The 22,914-nt window shown below is 42.7% G+C and overlaps 1 protein-coding gene and 1 pseudogene across 2 annotated transcripts in view; one reads left to right on the top strand and one right to left on the bottom strand.

Moving 5' to 3' along the window:
• Positions 1–709: 709 nt before the first annotated feature.
• The window catches only part of LOC107499640 (myelin associated oligodendrocyte basic protein), a 34,286-nt gene continuing 12,081 nt past the window's right edge, over positions 710–22,914 (bottom strand). Inside the window, exons 3-6 of one of the 2 annotated variants that reach the window (XR_001594330.2) lie at positions 17,830–18,039; positions 9,744–9,933; positions 2,336–2,419; positions 710–2,220 (exon numbers count right to left, since the gene is read on the bottom strand). Coding sequence is in view for 1 of the 2 variants with exons in the window: in XM_016124047.2 (XP_015979533.1) it covers positions 17,217–17,520; positions 17,830–18,035 (510 nt within the window). In the remaining variant the exon portion in view is untranslated. Of the gene's footprint in view, positions 2,221–2,335; positions 2,420–9,743; positions 9,934–13,714; positions 17,521–17,829; positions 18,040–22,914 lie in introns of those variants that run through there. The other variant, XM_016124047.2, reaches the window with a different exon arrangement.
• Positions 5,505–5,623, top strand: LOC118602124 (annotated as a pseudogene).

Genomic DNA, 22,914 nt, shown 5'->3' with positions numbered 1-22,914 from the left:
AGCTAGTCGTTAAACATTTAGAGAATAACTCTGGGCACAAAACTCAGCTTTTCCAAAACCAGTCAAAATGTCAGAACATAAAATTAACTAACATCCAGAATTACCGGAATAATATGACAAACATCGTGGTTGAAACTTCCCACTCAAGAAATTTACACAAAATAGCTTTGGGGGCTTTATATAATTTCTGCAATATTCACCGCGTGACAATCCTCAGAGCCAACCCTTAAAAGAATTAGATTAAGGTATATTTTAGTTACAATATCCAAGGCACATTACATTTAGTTATCGCCAGCTTCAAGTAATTTCCAGATATTTTTGATTCTTCTACAGAGGGTTTTATTGCCACAACAGACAAACATAGATGACTCAGTAATTTCTAGTTAACATTTTTGTGCTAACATCCAATTTTTACATGAATTAAAATGCATTTTGTTCTTTCCTCCCCAATTTTGCATTCTGTAGTAACTGTATATCTTCTGGATGACATGGAGGATAGAGCTTAGCAAACTCTGAGTGTGGGGTCTGGCTTTGCCAAAATCTAAACGTGAGCTGAAGAAATATTGTTCCCTTATTGGGTCCGAGTGGGGCTGGCCCACTAATTTGTTCTTTCGAGTAGTCTGTCATGGCACCCCTGGTGTTATTCCCAGAGATGTAATAGCCTCAGATAACTCACTGTTGGAAACTATTCATAGTAGAGGTTATCATCTTGTTGTGTATTTAGCACCTGAATTTAGGCAGGAGAAACATTTCTTCTTGAAGGCTCTGTGTAATTGAATTCCCCTGCCTTTTTATTGCCACTAAATAAAAAGTTGTGGCCTTCCCAAGTGAGGAAGCCAGGACACTGAGGCCTCACCCTATAGCTGCCTTGGGACAGTATTTGCCCTGATTCCTCTTTCTGAGGGGTTGGTATTCAGAGGTATATCTCATCTGAGTCTACTACTACTCTTCCTCCCTACTCTCTGCATTCCCTCTCACCCAGGCCCCACACCTTGAACAGGACTTCCTCTTACCCCTGTATTTTTACCTCCCCCTTAAACTTGTCTGGCTGTGCTCATTCAAGGGCACAAAGCCATACCTTGTTAGAGCTTCAGGCATCTGCCAGTGCTTGGCCACCCTGGCTCCCAGCACAGGGCTGGTCCAGATGCCCTCTCTCTCCTTCACTCTGAGTTTTCCTCCACCTAATACTGCCCATCTTACATCCCTCCACATTCTGCAACATTCTATTACCTTCTACTGTTCTTTTCCTTACTATTACTAAAGGAAGTTTGGGAGGAAGTATGTATTCTAATTCTTCCCTTTTTTCCCTATGTCAGAAACCTGCAGAAGCCACAGTACAATTCAAATTCAAAACTGACTCAGAGCAAGTGTTTTTGTTTTTTAAGACTTATAACACTGGAAAAACCCCAGGCTTATTATTAGTCTCCCACTTATATCTCCAGAAACATTTGTATTTGGCAGAGTCATTTGAAGAAATAACAGAATTTAAAAGCAACATTTAATATTGCTTTTAAATTCTGTTATTTCTTCAAATCAGGAATTATTTCCAATCTTTTTGATTTCCAAGAGGACAGTTATTTATTGTGTAGCCTTTTATTTTGTTGTCCTTTTTATTATTATTATTATTATTATTATCATATTGCATTATAGGGAGTGTGAGATCATGTGGTTTCTGCTCATTTGGCAATTACAGTGTGGTGGGTTGTTCAAACTGATACATAGAGCATCATATTATTATTTGCTTTTTATATTCTTCATTTTGTTTTCCAAATTTATCTAACTGGTGTAGGTATATCTGATTCACTTGTTTTTTCTGCTGTTTAGGATGTTATTTATGAATATGCTATTATCAATTCATTCATTTATTCTTTTATTGGTGGACATTTTTATTCATTTCTTTCTATGTCTTTTTTCCAATGACAAACCATGCTTCATTAAACAGATTTATATGTATCTCCTTTTTCTAGGAATGCAAGTTTTCTCTAGGATGGGTACTTGATGATAGGTTATAAAGTATCCTGCTTTGCTAGTACCCCCAGATTTCACCCTAAAAGTGTTGTAGTAGTTTATAAATTCTCATCAGTCGCTTATGAGAATTTTCCACATATCCTTGTCAACACTTGATAACTTTTTGTTTTTGCCATTATGATGGTTATATAATATCATTTTTGCACATCCCTGAAGAAAGATTTATGTCTTCAAATTGAAGAAACTTGAGTCCTGAGCAAAATAAATAAAAATAAGCCCATTTTGAGTGACATAGTAAAACTTTAGAACACCAAAGACAAAGAGAAAAATCTCAAAAACAACCAAAGATAAAATGTAATTTACTTACAATGGAAGGACAAGTAGAATGACAGCAGATTTCTCATCGGCAATTATAGAGGTCTGAAGACAATAGGATGATATCTTCAAAATGCTGTTGGGGAGGAAAAAAGCTGTCATACTAGAATTCTATGTTATTCTCCCAGTGGTTATATTTGTGCATTCTTGATTGGCCTCCTCCACCTTCTTCAGAAATAGATACTGTTCCTTTACCAAAGGGCTAAAGCGGTGTCTGAAGTTAGGCAAGTCCTAGAGCCTTATGCCCTCTGGTCACATGATTGACGAAAGCAGGCACATAAACAAAGAGAAACAGAAAAAACTCTGGACACTCTCAGCTCTGCTATCTCAATGCTTTGAGGATGCAGCTTCTTCGTTTTGGCCCCTCGCATTTGAGGGTCCAGAAAAGAAGCTTTTCAAGGAAGAAAGAAAAGCTTTGGTGCTAAATAATCCCAGCCAGTCCTTTGAACTCCAGATATTTCCTAGCGAGACCCCAATAGTTCACAACAGGGAAACTTACCCAAAAGAAAAGAAAGGTAGTACATGAGAAACTGGGTTCAAGTATTTGGATGGGGGGTGCTGGAGATTTGAGATAGTACAAGTGATAGCAAATTAAGACTGTAGGTGAAAGCAAATTAAGGATGTAGATTGAGCGATAATGTAACCGTCCTAACACAGGTGAACACATCTACAAAGCATGATGGCACCTTGGCACCAGGCCATTTGGGAAAGTAAAGGAAACTGGGATTTGAGAGACCTGGAATCAGGATACACCTGGCTGTGGGTCAGCACCCACATCAGGGAACATTCTGGTCACCTGACAGTGAGGACCTCCATGAGTCGAAGTGCTGCTGGTTCGGGCAGAATCTCAGCACCTGAGAACAAGATCTGGTGAAGGCACTGAAGACGGTATGGAGCCCAGGGCAATAAAAATGTAGAAAGATTGATAATGACTCTGCCAGAAATCGAAAAACCAAGATCTTTTGTGAATTTAACTTCTATGAAAACAGATGAGCGAGGGAAAGAGGTGGCAGGAAGACAGAGGCTGAAAGTAGGGTGGCGGTCGGAGGACACAGAGAAGCCTGAAGTGGAGAGAAGGCTATAGTCTCCTTCTGCCCCCAGCCCTTTCTGCCCTCCCAGCCCTACCTAGAGATCAGTGAGTACACTAGAAAAGATCTCAAGTCTCAGAAGCTTTAGCTTAGAAAAATAACGGTGTTGGCATGCTGAATGATGTTATGCAGCTGAAACCACTTCATCTTGACCTTTGCATCAGAGGAGAAAAATCTCAGGGAAGGAAACTGACAGGATTGTTTTGAAAATAAAGAGTTAGTTGACAGATTACCCTAGTAAGAAGATGAAAAGTCAGGAAAGTCAGGTGGTACCAAAATCCGCATTACCAAGAGTTGAAGAAAACAGACATCACTTACATATCAAGTTAAATAATGAGGTGTCAGCAAGACATCAGCTGGAAGAAAAAAGTTTGAAAATGATTTTTTGTTGTTGTTGTTACTGCTTACAGCTAAAACCCTGGTTGAAAATAAATGCAAAATCTTGCAGCTGGCCGTACAGATCCTTAATGATCTACATCAGCAGAAAACTAAAACTGTTAAAAGATCTGACTCAGCTTATAAGCCAGGAGAGAAAGGACAGACGCTGTCGGCTGCAGGGGGGAATGTTCACAGGGAATTTAAGAAATGAAGGGTGAATTATAGCAAAAATAGATTATGAAAAGTCTGATGGATCACCATGCATACAAAAAAAAAAAAAAGCCCAGGACACCAGGCACCAGGTTTCAAGATTTGGTACATTAAGATTTCTTCCTATAGAGAAGAGAGATGCTACCTTCCTGAGACAGGAATTGTAGGTAGGTAACCCACAGATTGGTTTAATTCAGAGATCTCAGAAATAAAACAAAATCCAAGAAGATCTACTAAATAATTCCCGTCAATAAGAGGTCCTAGAAGCCAGGCTGGCTAGCATGAGATGCCACTGGTAGGTCCTGGGGCCATCTGCTCCCCACTGAACCCATCATCTTTTTCTTGATACAGAGGAGGCATGCCTGAAAGTGGATTCGTTGTGAGTGGGCTCGCACCTAGGTAGAGGGACATATGAGGTGTCAGGAGAAACTTTGCCCTCTGATCTGCCTGCAAACATGATTTAATTGATGAACAGTTGCCAGAATGCCTATCGGGTCCCACACCCTCTGATGACCCAACCTTCCTTGATGGTGGGACACAAGAGGGATGTCTCCATTTCATCATTAATCAAATAGATTAGCCTGGAGGTCAACATGCAGCTATTCATGGATCACCACCTGTGCCAAGGTAGTATTTTCAATATCTGATGAAATATTTGTCTCTAATATTGACCCTAGTGTGGCTTCATTAATACAGAATGGCCCCAAAAGCCCTTACCTTCTGCAACGAGGGCTGTTTTGGCTAATGCTATTGCAAATAACTTCCTATCTTTAACAGAAATATGCATCATTAATTCACCACGGAGAGGACTTCCACCACCATCAGCCACCTTCTCAGACATGGACCCAGATGCAAATAACTTCCTACCTTTATTAGGAATGTCTGTCATTAACCTACCACAGAAAAGGCTTCCACTGCCATCAACCACCTCCTCAAACATGAATCCAGGCACTCTTTCCTACCCTTTCTTCCTGGTTAGCTTACATCTCCTGGCTAAAGAAACCTTTAAAAACTTAGACACTTTTGCCATAAGAGAATATCTTCTTTGCAGACCTTAATTACTTGAGGTTATCTACCTTTATCTCTAAAAATATGTATAGCCTTTGTGTTCTAGAAAGAAGCCCACCAGCCTCTCAAGAAATCACCCCTGGGTACCACAGGCTTCCAGCCACAGCTTATAAATGGACTACTAGGGGCAGTTCATGTGTTTCAAAATCCATGAAATGCGTATGTCACTTTGGTAATTAGATTTAACACTCTTTTAGAACTTAGTTTCATTTTTAAGAGATCTTTTTGAGCCAAATGAGTCAAATCTCATAGATACTTGATTTGCTATGAAGTAAGGCCACCAATTTACCTGTGGTCTCCCTTTTTCTCTACCCCCCTCAAACCTATTTTATGCATTATTAATGTAGTTTGTATAGTTAATGTAGTATATGCAACAGAAATAAATTTAGTACCATATTAAATGTAAATATAGGTATAGTCTATGGCCATGTCACCCTGAACATGCCCAATCTCATCTGATCTCAGAAGCTAAGCAGGGTTGGGCCTGGTTAGTACTTGGATGGGAGACCACCTAGGAGTACCAGGTGCTGTAGGCATTAAAAAATATATATATAGTAATTATCAAGACTATTTGCTTATTTATGCTTTTTGCTTATCCGCGCTTTGAATAAACCCAGCCAGTAGACGGAAAGTCAAAACACTCAGCTTAGTAGTGGGTGAATTATTGCATAAAAGGAAATAAGTTGTCTCTGAAATACCAGTCAACTAAACCCAAACCTATGATGTAATGAGAGATAGTACACTCTTCAATTCAACAAATCATTTAGAAAATCACTAACGGAAGTATTCCATCAATATTTACTTTCAGTCTTGAAAGTGGATATTGTCAGACTCTTTTACCCCAGGAACCCTTTGTCTACATAAAATTAGAAGTCTATGTAGACCCTAAAAACAGCCTTGGATGACGTGAACATGTGGCCGGGAGCCCTGTTGACTTCGTCTTCCTCTCATCTCATAGAGTGGAATCTCCAGCTATCTTTGGGCTCTGCCAAGCTCAGATTAGAAACTTCTAGGTTGCAGCATGATGGCAATATAGTCAAGGTCATAGTTTCAGTGGCCATGGGGGCCATGACCAACCTCTCCCATTTACAAACATAAACCACTCAGTGGTATAGAAGGGATCCAAGTTGATGCTCAGCAAAAAGAAGCTCTTTGTCACTATTCTTAGCCACCGTCCCTGCAAGTGTGTACCTATGGCACAAGGAAGAAGAGCGAGCATGCAAAACCTCTCCAGATTACAACTGTACACCCTACCGTCGGGTCAACAGAATCATCTTTGTCCATTAAGAACACTTCATTTTATTTAAGCAGAGATAATAAGTACCCATTACTGGTGTTTATAATAGGGCTGAGACATGTGCTGTGGAGTCGGGCCAGAAGCCCTCCTGGGTCTCTTCTAGGCATGAGTTTCCACATTTGCCTGATGTTGGAACAGCAGCCCAGATGACATTCAACGAATTACTGTCTCAGAGCACAGCCCCATCTCACTGTAAGCTGGTGGAAATTTTGCAGCTTCCCATAGTGAAAGCTTCCTGGTGGTTCGTTATTCCTCGGGAAGATCAGACTCTGCCTTTCTTTCACCAACTTTTTCATCTTCCATCTGAGACCGTATAGGTCTCAAGTTTAGATCTGGGATTTACATCTAAATATGACATTGTAGGCAATGACTTAGTGGCAAAATATTGCTTCGAATTATAAAATATTAGTTAACTGATTAATTGAATTCATCTGGAGAAGATTTTTAAAGAAGATTTAAAAGACCTAAAAGGAAGTGGTTTCTTTATAACCCTCTCTACTGTCTTCACATCTCTGACCCCAACACCAGCACCGCCCCCCCCCCCCATTGGGAACAGGCCACTTCATCTCCTACTTCGAGAGAAAATCAAAGCCACAGATAGGAATGGACTCAGACTCCTGCTACCGACACTGCAAACCCAGCAGAGTCTACGCTCTCCTTTCCTCCTTCCCTTTTTTTTCAGTGAGAAGGGACCTCTGATCCATGCCTGAGCCTCTCATCTGTGCCAATAGATTCCCCCCTCCCACATCCTCAGTTCTTGATGCCAGCGGTTAGTTATCTCCTCCTCCTCCTTCATATCCCCACTCTGCTGCCTTCTTCCCTGCACCATTCACCAAGTTCATGTATTTCCTCAGTTCATGGAAAACACCAGGTCTTGTTCTACCCTCTGCTTCCCCTCATGATTAAGCTTAGCTGGGGGGTTGCATCTACTTTCATGAATTCTTATTCCCTACCTCCCACTTGCGCCGTGCAGAGGGTGCCCTACAAGGTCACCAGCAGTTCCTCACTACTAAATACAATAGACACCTTTGACTCCTCAAAAGTATCTAAACTTTTGAAAAATTATTCCTATAAAAAAACACAACAACAAACAAGCATCCATTCAGTCAACAAGTGTTTATTGAGTTCTTACTAGTGCTGGGAACTGAAGATATAACAGTAAACAGGTGTTGTCAATCCTGGAATTTACATTAAAGGGGGAAAGGGAGCTAAGCAATAAACAAGTGAAAAAAACGAGCGGGGTAATTCCAGAGAGAGATAAGTACTACGAAAACAAACTAGAGTGATCGGCTAGAGAGTAACTATGGAAACCGCTCTGAGTTTCTAAGGGAAGTGGCTCTGAGACGGTATTTGAGCTGAAGTCACCAGTGCAAAAATCTTAGGCCCAGAGCATCCCAGGCAGAATGAACAACAACAGGACCCCAAGGTGGGCACGGACACTGAGCAGGTATGACAACTTATTGACACGTACGAAAGCAGAAAACAGAAAGAAGACAAGAGCGTGTGAAAAGGGCCTCTGAGTCACGAGCTGAGTGAACCAAGCCTGGAAGAACGATGAGCCTTGTACCCTTCCGGTTTGGGCTCCACATTTCCTCCATGGGCCTCCCAAGTAGGAAACTGCTGGAGGCAATGGAGGGCAAAGCGGGAGAAGTCTATTGCCTGCATTCTTCACGCTGACGTTCCAACTTTAGGAGCCAAGAAACTAATCAGCCAAGCGCGGGCTTAAAACAAGCTGAGATGGCTTCCGGAATGGACCCCATTGGGGCCTGAAGAGAGACGGATCTGCTCCAACTCCTCTCCTTTCATCCCCCAACTCCGAGCCAAGTAGGGAAAGCGGCTCAAGAGGGGGTCCTATAAGGCCACTGCTGGGCCTACAGTGGAACCCTAAGCCAAAGGCGGGCCCTAGAAGGGAGAGTAATAAAGTGGAATCTTCTCTCGTGATCAACTTTAGTGGTCAAGGTCCTCAGGGGGAATGAACCCTACATGGAATTGGAGCAATTCTGGGAGGAAAAAAATGAGAGCCCAAAGATACTCGCCCAAAGCCAACACACACACGCACGCACGCACGCACGCACGCACGTGCGATGAGTTGTGGGCAAACTACCTTTCTGCAGCATGTGTAAGTGTGTAAGGGGTGTGGTGGAACCAGGGCGGAGTGGGGAATTAGTCCCTGTGGCCCTGAATAAGGGCCTATACTCAAGATCAAAGTCTTTCCCAAGAGCCTGGGGCTACAGACAGACAGCGGGGGGAGTAAAACACAGAGGAGAGATGAAAAGTCACCCCCCAACCCTGCTCCAGGTTCAGACCCTGAAAGACCCTTGAATGGCCTCCTACACAGGGAGGGAAGTCTTGGACTGCTTAATCTCCCCTAACTCCCCCTTCTACCCACTTAATTCTCCTCTCCCCAAGGCCAAGCTCCTCTTCTGTTTTTCCTGATCCCACTACAGTATCAGACAGAAATAGCAGTACCAGGATTCACCCCTCCCCAGGAATTTGGGTACTGTGGCCTGGAAACAGAAACTCTCTGAGCATCCCTTCTGGTTTTGTGAAAGTGCCCTGGGGCCATCTGCCCCTGTAGGGAGGTGGAGAGGTGGGAGGCCAGTATCACCTGTCTGATGAGAGACTGGAGAAAGAATGGGAGCAGGGCAGCATGAGTGAGGTCGTTTACCTGCCCAAAGCTACATAATTTACAACACAACGAATTTTAGAGTGAAGACCATCCAGGTGGGTTGGACAAACTCAAAAGCAGGAACTTAGGCTGTTTGCTCTCTCACCTCAGGCTGGGGCCAGGAGGCTACATTCACGAATCCCTGCGTGAGGCTGGAAACAGGCCCTGGGGAGTGAGTGGGAGGGAGCCGCTTCCTCAGGCCTTTTCTCTCAGCTTCTGACAGGGCACAGTGTCTGCATCTCAGCTGTGGAGTTAGACAATTCAGGCCCTCCCTTGGGGATTTCTTTGCCTCTCTGGATTATATGCTATAGACAAATACCTTACTCAGAAAAGAATGTGGATCTTCCCTAGAACCAGTCATGCCTGACTGTGGGCTAGCACAGGAGCTGAGGCCAAACAGAAACCAAATGGCACAGAGGGGAAATGGATCCCAGGTAGAGGACTCATGACAAAGAAGAAGGTCGCGGATCGACAGGATGCCAGGGACAGGAAAGGGTAGAGGTTGGAGGACAGCGCCTGGGCCGGCACTTGGGCCATTTCGATCCCAAATCCCTGGCGGTCTGTGTACATCCTGGGGCAGGGAGAAAGAACTGCGGGTGAGACCGAAAGAGCCATGCACTGAGTTTTGGCGCCCAAGGGTGCTGCTGGGACCCACTGACCGGAGCATAACACAGAGGTGCCCCGCTCTCACCTCCAGGCAGGCTGCCCGGCTTGAGCATCGGCAGTTGCCGTATCAGCAGGCGCCATTTTCGAAGCCGGAGGACTTCCCCAAGGGCGCGGGGGTCAGGAAGTCTTGGGTCCAGGAGCGGAGGCCATCCATTCACTTGAAACTCCTCTTTGGTCACTTCTTCCTCGGGGTCGTCTTGGTCCTCCTTTTCAATCTGATTTACAAAGAGAAACAAAAAAAAAGCATGACACTGGTAAGTGATATTCTCTCTCCATGATCGATTAATATAATTGTAAATGTGTAGACTAGTTTTGAGGTTATTATTCTTCTGAGAAATCCAGCCTTAGAATTCTTCTTTTTAATTTCTCAATGCTGGTAAAATCTGGCCAAAATAATATAATATTTTTTTTCTTGGTCTCAGCTTAGGAAAGATATTCCTTTTAAAGTCCTTCTATTTTTATGTACAATAATTATTGATTTTCTACTTAATTGCAGATAGTTTCAGAACACAGAAAAACACAGAGGAAATCAATGTACCACCTCGCTCCTAGAAAAAAAATAATTTTATTGCCTGTAAATGTAAAGACATGAATGTACACACATATACACAGAAGGTCTATGCACTTGCATTATGAAATTATGACCATATTGACATGTTTCTATTTCAATGGAGAACAGACTGTGTTCAAGAAGGAAATAACACCCAGGAAAGATATTATAAATATGTGGGCCCAGACAAGCTTATTCTCCAGCTGAGAGATTATATTACATTAACTGCAATTTATTTTATACAACAGAACTTCATGTGACCACCTTCAAAATGAGGCTACGTCAGGTAGTTTCAGAACATCGTCAAAGTTCTTAATTTAAAAACACACAAGAAAAAAACGAAAAGAACACGAAGGTGCTTGCATTAAGAACGTGCCATAATCTTACACTAAACACTTAACTTTTCCTATAATTGAGGGACTTAAAAATTAGAAATAAAATTTATATTCACATTCAAGTATTAAGGATAGCATTTTCCAAAACCCAAAATTATATATCGAGCTACCAGTGCTGGTGTCCTCCAGGCAGGATTGAATATGTTAGGAAAAATGAATGAAATCATTTATTGAAATGTGCAGAGTAAATTGTAGCTTGGACGTTTAGAACACATCCCTTGAAAACTGGGAGGAAATATGTACATTTTTTTGAATTGTCTCTATGACTTGCCAACATGGGACAGTCTTTCATATTAGAAGTCCACATAGATCTTGCTGAATATAAAACTCTGGATGCTGATGGTGGCATAGAGGCCCACAGATCCTGGGTTCACCCTGTTCAGGTACCACTGCAATCAGCTATGGTAGCACCTTAGATAACATGAACGTCTAATTATCTAACTGGCACTTCACCGGCAACGGCAGCCACGTTGATGGCAGTGGGGATGGGTAAACTATGCAGCGACAGCCCTGGATTTCCATTTTAGCAAGAGGAAGCAACTGAGTTGGGGAGGATCTGCTAGTAGTTAGGACTGAATGACACAGTGTATCCATGAAGTAACAGTTCTAATAACATCCACTTACCTAGTACCCTAAGATAATAAACTAAGCACATTATAACAATCAATAATGATGTAGAAAATATCCTTATTTTATAGATGGGAAAACATGTGGTTTTGAGAGAGAAGAGGTAACTTGGACCCACTGCTCACTCAAGCGTGATAGACACTCCTTACCCTTCCCACTGTGCCAGACTAGGTGTATTTATAGGTCTCACTCAATCAATAACATCAGCCGAGCCCTGAGTCAGGCCCTGAGGATATGAGTGTAAGATGGAGTCCTTGCTCCTGACTCATGCACATTTCGGCAAGGGAGATGGACCCCCTGGTGTCTAAAATGTAGCAGTGGAGGCACCAGTAAAGCCCAGGAAGGTGGTGGCCATCTGCTCAGCAAGAAGTATGAAGGCCCTAAGTCAAAAAGCTACTGCCAAAGCTCCTAACCACTGACAGTGAAGATGATTCTGCAGATACGGGAGACGGCTTCTCTGCCTACAACATACCCACTGGCCAACTCAAAATAGGAATATAACAAGTTACTGTGATGCAAAACTTAGGCCCTGTATAAAAAGTCCTAATCATCTTGTAGCATAGCTTTGAAGGGTAAAAATGATAAAGACTGCCCACAGAGCAGAGCAGAAGAAACGAACTGCTCAAGCCCACATAGGGCTGGGAAAGGAAGTGGCTCATGCACACGTATGGGCAAACATCAAACGACTTCTCCTCCAGTTGCGAGTTCCTGCCAAGAAGGGCTTGGACCTAAATGTAGACTGGAAATGAATCCAACAGGTAAATCTAATCCATAGATTTAATCATAGATGTACCCATCTCTCTTAAGCATCAAAATGACATCAGTACCAGGTGATCCTGGGCACTCACCATTATAATAATTCTAGTGGTGATTAGAAACTTTGATTCTTATATCCAAATCACAATCATGCCCATTCATTAGTTCAATGATAGAGCATGTCAGTCAAAGAAACATGAGGAAAGAGGAACCGTATCTTGAAATGAGAATTTGAAGAAAGAACAGACATAAACCTACAACCCAATCCAAGTACTTTATCTAGTTAGGCTCAAGCCTTTAGACTTTAACCCTTTTGAGTGATCCAGAAAGCCAATTTGTCAAGGACTTAATCTTGTTAAAATATTTCTCTAAGAAGCAACTGTTTTAAGTGCAACAGCAATTTAAATCATATGCAAAAACTAAGCATACAGATTGAAAAGTAAAAATAAAATCATCTCTATTCACAGACAATATGATCGTCAATGTAGAAAATCCCATAGTCTACCAATGATAAAATGTAGAATATGTACATTTAACAAGATCGCGTGATACATGATTAATATGCAAAAATCAATTGTTTTTATATACTAGCAATGAAAAATTAAAAATCGAAAACTACTATTTTAGTAACATCTAAAGGTATAGAATACTTAGGTATAATGCAAACAAATTATGTACAAGATCTATATACTGAAAACTACAGAAAAGATCTAAACGAATGGAGAGATATGCCATGTTAATGGATTCAGTAGTGTTACAGTTCTCCCTAAATTGATTTATAAACTCAACAAAATCCCATTCAAAATCCTTTCAGGATGTAGTGTAAAAGTTGGCACACTAACACTAAAATTTATATGGAAAAATAGAGGAATTAGAATAGCCAAAAATAATTTTAAAAATAAAGAACAATATTGGAGCATTCCCACCAATTGATTTTAATACTTACTATAAAGTTGCAGTAATTAAGTGTTGTATTGGCAAAAGGAAAGATATATAAATTAAAGATGGACAAAGATATATAAATTTAAAATGGGCAAATGAAAGAAATAGAAATAAACTCACATGTTATGGTAAACAGATTTTTAACAAAGTTGCAAAAGTAATTCAATGGAGAATCTTTTCAACAAATGGTGCTAGAACAATTGAAAATGCATATGCAAATGATACCGAACCTCAATTCATACCTCACACCACTTTAAATAAAAAAATAACTCAAAATGTGTAATAACGTATATGTAAAACCTAAAATTTTTTAAATTTCTAGATGAAAGCATAAGGAGGAAATCTTTATGACCTTGGGTTAAGCAAAGAATTCTTTTATACAGTACAAAAAGCATAACCTACAAAAAAAAGTGGTAAAATTGGACTTTGTCAAAATTCGAAACTTTGGTTTAACACAAGACACTATTAAGAAAATAAAAAAGTAAGCCACAGTATTTGCAAAACATATATTTGATAAAAGACTTTACCCAGATATAGTTTTAAAACTCTCAAAACACAATACTAAGGAAATAACTCACTTTTTAAAATGGGCAAAAGATTGAACACACATTTCACCAATAAATGTATTTTATGGGTGACATATAAGCTCATTATAAGATTCTCAACATCATTAATCATTAGGAAAATGCAAAATTAAAACCACGATAAAATATTATTACACACCTATTAGAATGAATAAAATTGGAAAAGCTACCAATACCAAGTGCTGACAAGAACACAGAGCATCCCACGTTGCTAGTCTGAGTACAAAATGATTCAACCACTTTGGAAAACCATGTAGCATTTTCTTACGCATTTAAACATAAACCTATCATAAGTCTCAGCAACAACACTCCTAGTCATTTACTCGAGAGAAAAGAAAACTTATGCTCACATGAACGTCTATAGCAGCTTTATGCATAATTGCCCCAAACTGGAAACAACCTAAATATCCTTCAACTGGTGAATGGAAAACTGTGATAGGTACATCCATACTACTCAGCAATAAACATGAAAGAACTATTGATTCATGCGACAACGTGGTTCAATCTCAAATATATTATGCTACACATAATCAAACCCAAAACAGCATACAAATATGAATTTTCTTCTACAATTACAAGAGAAAGTAGAGTGTCATTCAGTTGGTGTGTTTATCCTAAACCCTAGAAGCAAGGTAATCATTCCTAGCCCAGAACAGTAGATGGTCAATAAAACACCAAAACTGGCTTGCTTTGGTTTGAGAATGAGTATTCTCTGCCTCCTAAACACTATATACTGTGAAGAACCTGAAGCCACTTAGAACCTCTACCTTCTAACAATCAGTTGTCTTTCCCTGGCTATGATTTTTATCATCTGCTGAAGTGAGAAGAGAGAATGGAGGGGAAGGATCAGGCAGGTGAGACCACAGAATGTGGGCTGAGCGTGGAGGCAGCCGAGCTCAGGGTTGTTCCTGGAGGGAATAGCAGCATCATGGAGGGATGGGATGGACCACTCATAAATACCACCTGAGCCGCTAGACCGAGGCGTGCGTGCGTCATTTCCCTGGATTGCCCAGAGCCTAGTACAGTGCTGTGCACATGGACTTGAGAAATTGCCTTGCAAACAGATGCGGAAATAAATTGGTCCTCCAGGCCTCTGGTGTGCCGGCCTCGATTCGGTACAAGACATGTTGTGAACGAATGAGTCAAAGGCACACACGGCACTGCCCAAATATGTATGACCGGCCCCAGATCAGCCGCTCACAGCCACAGTGGTCTTCAGAAAACTGCAGATCCCCAGCTCTCAAAAAGGGAGCACTGAGGAGCCAAAAGCAGCACAGCCCAGGAAACTCGGGTTATCCCTAAAGGCAAGGATGACCTGCGAAATCCTAAAATTGGAGAAGTAAGAGCAGGATAAATGAAGAGGGAGATGCCAGGGTTTCCCCACATTAAATATGAGAACGCCACCGTGTTCCATCAGGAAGCAGGGGCTCCTAAATTGGATCCTAAGATTTAAGTATTCTCTAGATTTTGAGAAGATTCATCCATCCAGGGGATTACTAACGACTCAAAAGGCCTTTGTCAAAATCGTTTGACCTCGGGAAGGCACCATTTCAGAAAACAAGGCTGCTTCAAAAACCTTTTTCGACCTTTTCTTCAAGTGCAATTTAATAGCTCTGCTGAAGAGTGATTTTTTTTTGCTCCCCATTAACCTTCCCCTCACCCCTCTGATTTAGGAGAGTCAATCAGTATCAACAGAGGGAAGAGAAAGCATGGTAGGGTGATGGCTCCAATGCATTTGCCTTGGGACTTCTGGGAATCTGAAAAGGAACAACGAGTGTCCTAGGAAGGGCCCAGATGGTGCATCGTGACACCGTGAGACATTAAGAACGGAGCCCATCAGGTCCCTGGATTCCAGGTAAGGGGCGATGATTGAGGAGGCAATGACAGCCTGTAGAGGTACCTCCTCTGACAGCCACTGAGAACAGTTAACCGAGGGAGTCGAAAGACGCCATCACTAGGACACCTTTTAAATTTAAGTGAAAAAGCAACGAACGGCAAGGCTGGGTCCGGACAAATCTGTGGCTCAGGTGAAGTTTGCTCTCATTGTCTTCCATCCCTTTTCCACATTCTACTTGAACTCCATCCATCAAATAGGCATCCCACAACTCACCATAGATGATGGCTTGAAGCCACCAACATAGATGGCATGTCTCATATAATTAATTTCCTCTGCACATTTCCTAACCGCTTCCATACAGCCAAACTTACCTTAGTCCCCCTTTGACTCAGACCCCTTAGGAGGCCTTAAATCAAGGACTAGGTACCTGGCATACAATGTCCTATTACAGTTTTAGTAACTGGTAGCCCGTTACTTCCTTCACAAATTAACCTCACCTGACTTGCACTCCTTAATGCTTTCACCTTTAGAAGCATAAATATATTACCTTCCACAGTTCTTTACTACACATCACAGATAATGTGGGTCACGGATTTATGGATGATGTGTAGGTCAGTGTTTCTTAAAGTGTGGTCTGCGTACCACCTGTGTCAGAGCTGGTGGAGGGGAGATTAATTGTTGAAAATGCAGATCCCCAGGCCTCACCGGTCTGCCAAGGAATTAGAGTCTCGGGGGGCATATTTACTGTGCTCCCCAGTTGATTCTTCTGCATCCTCTACCTGTAAACATCATGTGACGTGCACACACAGAACCGTGCTGTGCAGGCGCTGGGGAACGGAGTAGATATGAGACTCTCAAATACAAGTGACATCCACTATTAACTTATAAAACAGTTTCATTTCCAAATATTAATAGTACTAAAAAGTTGGCCTGCCATGCGCGTGGGCAGGGAGTACATGGGAAATCTCTGTACCTTCTGCTCAATTTTGCTGTGAGCCTAGAACTGCTCTAAAAAAAAAAAAAAAAAAAAAGCTGATCTGCCTCAGATGGAGCAGATGAATGTGTGTTCCTCTGACTCACCTTCTCTTCCTGTATGGATCCCTCTTCCTTTAGCCTCTCTACTCATCCCAGCCTAACCCCCTCTGAAAAGCAGAGCCCTGCTCCAGGCTCTCGTAGCCCAGTGTACACACCGATTGTGACACTGTTAGGGCATTTAAACCCTACACTGTTGCAAGCCAGTCTCTTGTTTGGTCCTGGTGAATCTCAAAACGACCTGGCTTGTTCACTGCTCTATTCCTTCCCCCCGGCATGGTGTATGGAACTCTACTGTTATGCAGTCAAGTTTGTTGGATGACTGAATGAGTGAATGAATGAATGAATGAATGAGATTAAGGGCAGATGAAGTGTGTTGGGAGGATAGACAGACAAAATAGCTAAACTGCTCCTTTTACACATACACAGATATCCCTTCGAATGGCCGTTTCTCCTTTCTCTGAGACACAGGAATTAAGGTCCTCAATCTATTCAATCTGTTACTATGGTCGACACTCAGAATTGATCAATTAATCACTTCCAGTCCTACTAGACAAAAGAAACAATGGATACTGCCATCTGAAGTATTGTACCAATGGCATCTACGAGGAAAACAGAAGCCACACTAAGTATTTCAAACAGAAGGGATTTAATGCAGGGACTTGACATAGATTTGGTGAGGCGGGAGAGGACGACCGAGATAACCCAGATGTTAGTCAACGCAGGAAGCAGCTACTAACCTTAGGGCCGGGGAAACAAAAGGGAAGAGATGGTGTTACCAGAACCTAGAAGCTTTGCCGGGGGACCCCCCACGGCTGGTGCCTGGCCCTCTCTGGGGGCTGCTGCGAGGCTGCTGCTTGGACTTCGGAGGGGGGCGCTGCTTGGCCGCTGGCGGTCGGACCTCTGGGCGGGGGCGCGGCTGACGCTCGGACCTCGGAGGGGACCGTGGCTCGGACCTCGGAGGGGACCGTGGCTCGGACCTCGGAGGGGACCGTGGCTTGGCTGGTGCTCTGACCACCGCGGGGGGCGCAGCTGGCTGGCGCTTGGGTCTCTGAGGGGACGGTGCACGGCGTCTGGTGCTGAGAGGGCCAAAAGAAGCTGGAGGCTGGAGCCGTGGCGCTCCTCTGCCGCTCAAGGGACGCTGACAGGAGCTGGAAACAGGGAGGCAGGCCCTGCTCCCCCTCCCACCTTCCGATCTCCGCCTGGCGCCTTCCGATGGCGGAACCTAACGGGGAGCCGGGGAGCCGACTGTCCCGGGCTGGGGGAAGAGCAGCTTGCAGAGGCCAGGCCCCAGCATCGCCGAGGAGAGTAGGAGGGGGCGGGGCTCGGAGCTGAAAGACGTCGGGCCACCTGGCCCCGGTGCTCAGTGGGCGGTGCCGAGCACTTACCTGGTCTTCTGGCAGGCACAGCAGATCCAGTCCTCCTCTTTTTTCTGGTAGAAGCAGCCACTCTTACAGATGCTGTATTTCCGGTCCACGATCTCACGCTTGGAGTTGAGGAAGGTGAACGGCGGGCAGCAATGTATGCTGAAGTGCTCGGAAAACTTCTGGTTCTTGGAGAGTCGGGGGCCCTCCTTACTCGTTTTCTGACTCATCTCGCTGGAAGGCATCCGTGCAGGGAGAGGTGGGGAGACAGAAAATGGCATGTCAGGCGAGGGAGCTTTCTCCTCGAGGAACCCACTGCCCCCGCGACTCGGATTGTCCACATCAGTATTCGGGGTTGTCCTACATAACAGACGCCTGGAGTATCAATTTCCTGCTCAGCTATATGGAAAAGAATTAAGGGTTTATCGATTTTCCTGTGCTTCTCGATGTTTTCTGGAAATGGACTCTTTTCCCTTTTATGTTTAGTGATCCATTTAGGATAGAAAAAATATTACAAAAGCAAACATCATTAAAGCGCCTAGTATGTGATGTTTGCTTTATACACTTCACCTCATTTTTATGACATGGCACTATCGCCAACAAACTAAAGGTGAGAGAGGCTGGGGAACGTGACCAAGTCCATAGAGGCAGTACGAAGCAGACAGGGGAACCGAATCCATGCCTGTGTGACTCCAATGCCCCAGCTCTACCTGTGCCCCCTGCATTCAGCCCTCCTCTCCCAGAAGCAGGAGGCCATGTACTGGGCCCTGACTGGACTTTGGGGGTCTGGAGATGGGCCCAGGGATGGGATAAGACTTCATTGCTGCATAGGTCTATGTCCTAGGGTGAAAAAGACTGAAAGTCAGAGAAACAGCTCCCCGAAGGAGGAAAGGGAGAGAATGGAGTTTAAAGATGTCACACAGTATGGCGGCCAGGAGCTCCCTGTCAGAGCAAGAAGGTTCACAGTGGGAGGACTAGGATGTTCACTTGGAGAGGGCCCTGAAGCATGTGTGACCCATGGGTGCTTCCTCTGTCCCTCCCCCACCAGTCCTTAGTAGTTTTAAAATCTGCATTCACTATTGAATACTAGAAAACTTGGATGAATGAAAATAATAAAAATTCCTAAATTCTTATCCCATAGTTAATCACTTGTGAAATACTTGAACATTTCTTGAGAATATTTACATGTAAATATATACTTAATAAGAAGAGGACCATACCATATATACTATTCAAATTTTTATATTTAGAAAATCATTCATTTTTTAAAAGTTTTAAAGATATATACAGAACATTATAGCATTCTCTTATAGTTTTTAAAATCTGTATAAATGTATAGTTACAGCTCTCTTTATAATTTACATATTTACATCTTCTCTCATTTTTCTTGATTAATCTTGCCAGAAGTTATCTACTTTATTGTTCTTCTCAAAAAAAAAAAAAATCTTGGTTTTTTTGCTTGTCTGTTCTCTTTTCTAACTCATTAATTTCTATATGCATTCATTATTATTTATTTTCTTCAATTTTCTTTAAGTTTATGTTCTTGTTCATTTTCTCTATTCTTGAGTCAAACACTTCTCGCATATGCATTTATGATTGTGACTTTTCCATTAAGTACAACTCTAGCTGCGTATCACAAATATTAACATAATTCATTTTCACTTCATTTTACATGTGGATGAGTTCCTCTTTGATTCGTCAATTATTTTTTTCAAATCCGTCGTAAAATTTCAAGGTGCATGGAGTTATTTTTTTACATGGACTTGTAATTCTGTTTAGAAAGTGGCCTGTGTGATCATGGCTCTCATATTTGTTGAGATTCGCTTTGTGGACTGCTGCATAGTCAACATTTTTGCATGTTCCATTTTTGCATGTTCCGCATGTGCTTGAAAACGTGTATTTTTAGAAACAATTCGGAGTTACTTAGTGAAGAAAAACATGCACAGACTGCTGTCTCGCGGTCTCCTCTCGGGTACAGCAGCCGCCTCGGATCGTGGCTCAGCCTTGCAGGTGAAGCCTCGCAGCTGAGTGCGAAGCCTGCAGGAGGAGCCTGAATCCTTGATGGCCGCGGAGCCGCTGCTCGAAGCCCTCTGACTCTTGGACACTGAACACCTTTTACCCGAGATTCAGTCCAACTTCCACCTTGTTTAAACCACTATTATTTTCAGTTGCAGGTGCTCAAATACAATTTCAAATTAATAGACTCAGTTTCCTCATCGAAAATAGTGTTTCTTAATCGTTTGGGGGTGCCATAACAAAATGCCACAAATCAGGCAGCATATAAACAACAGAAATTTGTTTTTCACAATCCTAGAGGCTGGAAAGTCCAAGATCAAGGCACAAGCAGATTCAGTTCCTGGTTCATAGGCCAGTAGAATGAGCGAGGGCGCTCTCTGGGATCTCTTTTTATGGGGGCACTAATTACATCCATGAGATCTCTGTCCTTCTGACCTAATCGCCTCCCAAAAGTCTCACCTCCTAATACCATCATTATATTGGATTAAATTTCAACTGATGAATTTTGGAAACAAACATTTAGTTCATAACAGAGGGTAACTACAAATAATAATAGCAATACTTAACTCAGAGGGCCTTTGATAGTATTAAATAAAATGAAATAAGCAAAGAGTCTAGCACTGTGCCTAAAATAACTTGCTTAATACATTCCATCTCTCTTTCACTAAGAATTCATTCACATGACCTAATTCCACTGAATCTTTCAGACATACTCTTTATGTATCACATCTAGCCCTGATGACATTTAATTCAAGGATTGGTTACCTCTTCAGTGGCTCAAAAAAAAATCATTATAAACACTACATGGTATTTTCACAAAAGATACCACCTAATTACAGAGCAAAGATACTTATGAACTGTCTGGCAGGATGAAGAAAAAAAATAACTGAATTTGAAACTATACAATATAATCTTAAACCTTGTCCCATAGGGCTCCTTCCCCCTGCTACCTTCTCCTCCAACAATCACACAGTAAACGCCTCCACCACCTTGGGGCTCATCCCAAAGCCAAGTCACTTCTTTGGGAGACTTTCCAGAGCCTTCCCTTCCCCCGAGGAGAATTGGTTACTCCTCCTCACTTGTACTGACTTTGTTTGCTGTACCTAATTCTATGAGAGCATCTGGAATCTTAGGTGTTATCCTTACTGTTTCATTGTTTCCTTAAATTTTTTGTCCCCAGATCCTTGTACAATGCCTGATTAAGAACAGGTGTTCAATAGATGCTTGGCTAAAATGAAAGAATGAACAAAGAGTGTCTCTTACAACAGCTGCAGAGGCCCTCAGCCTGTCCCTGCCTGTCCTCGGATGCTCTCTAGCATTCCCATGTCCTTGAGGGACCTCTGCTTTGGTTCAGACAATAGTTTCTGTTCAATGACAGAGGCAACACAGGAAAGGACCTTTCTAACTGATCTTGAAAGTTAAAAATTTTTTTGAAAGACTTTGCAAACCCACTACATCTTTTCCTAATTCATGCAAACTAGCAAGTTTTAATCAACACACGCACATTTAATTATGCATTCTAGAGATGGCACTGGCGTCTTTACATAACCACCGGTGTCATGGGTACCTTTAAACAGAGCTTCATTCATCCCTAAGGAGACTGCAGAATCCTGGACATAAAGTGGGTTTTCTTCCTTCCGCCTGTCCTTCTTTCCTTTCTACCACCTTTTCTTAAAATAAAGTTAGGGTGTGGTCTAATTATTTAATGGAAGTGGCATGTGGCCCTTAGTCTTGGGCACTCCTCTGGGAAAGAAATACAATGCAAATAGTAAGATGACATACTGCAGCCCGTGTCTCCCTTTGCATCTACACGGGACCGCAGGCAGTCACACCTGGAAACGGGTACAGGCTCTGCAGAGCAAAGGGTGGACGCAGGTCCGTGTTGGGAAAAAGAACTGTTCTTCAGTTCTTGTGAATCAGGTCTTTCAGAACCGTGAACAAGAGCCTATCTTTGTCTTGTGTACAGAACTCAACCTGGGAAGGACAGGAGGGAAAACTTGACCCTGAGTATCCAGGACCTGAACCATATGTGAGAACAATATTCTGGCTTCAGCCATCAAAACTCCAAAGAAAGGCCCCATGATCAGTCCCAAGACCTCTTAATACATTGTATGGTTTAAGGAATGGGATGTCTGATATATACTTGGGGGAAAAATCAAGGTAACAAACAAAGCGAGAAATTTCAGATTTATTCAAACTCATTTCAGTTGTACTAAAAAAAACTCAACTTTTGTATTTCTTCATAATTGTGTGATTGGTGCAATATTACAGGCCGATCCCATGCTGAGTATTGGCTGGGGGGAAAAAGGGAAAAGGAGAGAGAAATCGAACCTCTAAGTTTATACTGCCTTGATCACTTCTGGCATAAACTCTCTTCCTAATTAGGAGTCAGTTAACGTTCCATTCCCTAACAGGACTATTCTTTATCTCCTTTGATTGCTTCTCAAGGCAGACAGGAGTGTGGGGAAGCTGAGAGTCCTCGTGGCAGTGAGGGAAGGGGCGGCTGGTCTGGGCGATGACCTCCCACACATGCCGTGCTCTAAGTATGGGGAATCAAGAACCCTACCTTGGGACCACTGGCCCAGGCAGCTCCTCGTGTACTCACTCTTGGGCCACATTAGATGTGACTGAGGGTGGGCCTCCCCCAGGGGCTTGCAGCCTGTCCCCACTACTGCTGTGGAAGTGTGTCAGTGGGACCCACCACTCCTCACATGCACGCACACAATTTCAAAACTATCTGGATGTTTCCACCACACCTAGCACATCTCCGCCATGGTTTTGAGTTTTCATCTGGAGAACTTGGGTTTCTCTCCTATTCCGGCTTGAATGTGCCCTATAGGGTGGAGAATTCCCCCCCTCCACACACACACACACACACAAATTCACCACGCGGAGAAGGCTTGAGCAAAGGAAGACGTGTTCATCTTAGGCCATTTTTTTTTTCCTTTTCCCAACTCCTTCTTATCCATGGCTATAATTTCTCATTAAAACCTACACTGCCACCCTCCCTGCCTTCAAATGATTAGTAATAATTATAAAGAGGTGGAAGTAACTGGAAATTGCAATTTTCATACATTGGTTTTGAGAACAAGA

The sequence above is a fragment of the Rousettus aegyptiacus genome, unplaced genomic scaffold, assembly GCF_014176215.1.
Source record: "Rousettus aegyptiacus isolate mRouAeg1 unplaced genomic scaffold, mRouAeg1.p scaffold_m13_p_4, whole genome shotgun sequence".
In the NCBI taxonomy this organism is placed as follows: domain Eukaryota; kingdom Metazoa; phylum Chordata; class Mammalia; order Chiroptera; family Pteropodidae; genus Rousettus; species Rousettus aegyptiacus.
The sequence above is the reverse complement of the archived record's forward strand: the minus strand, read 5'-3'. Positions and strand labels throughout refer to the sequence as shown.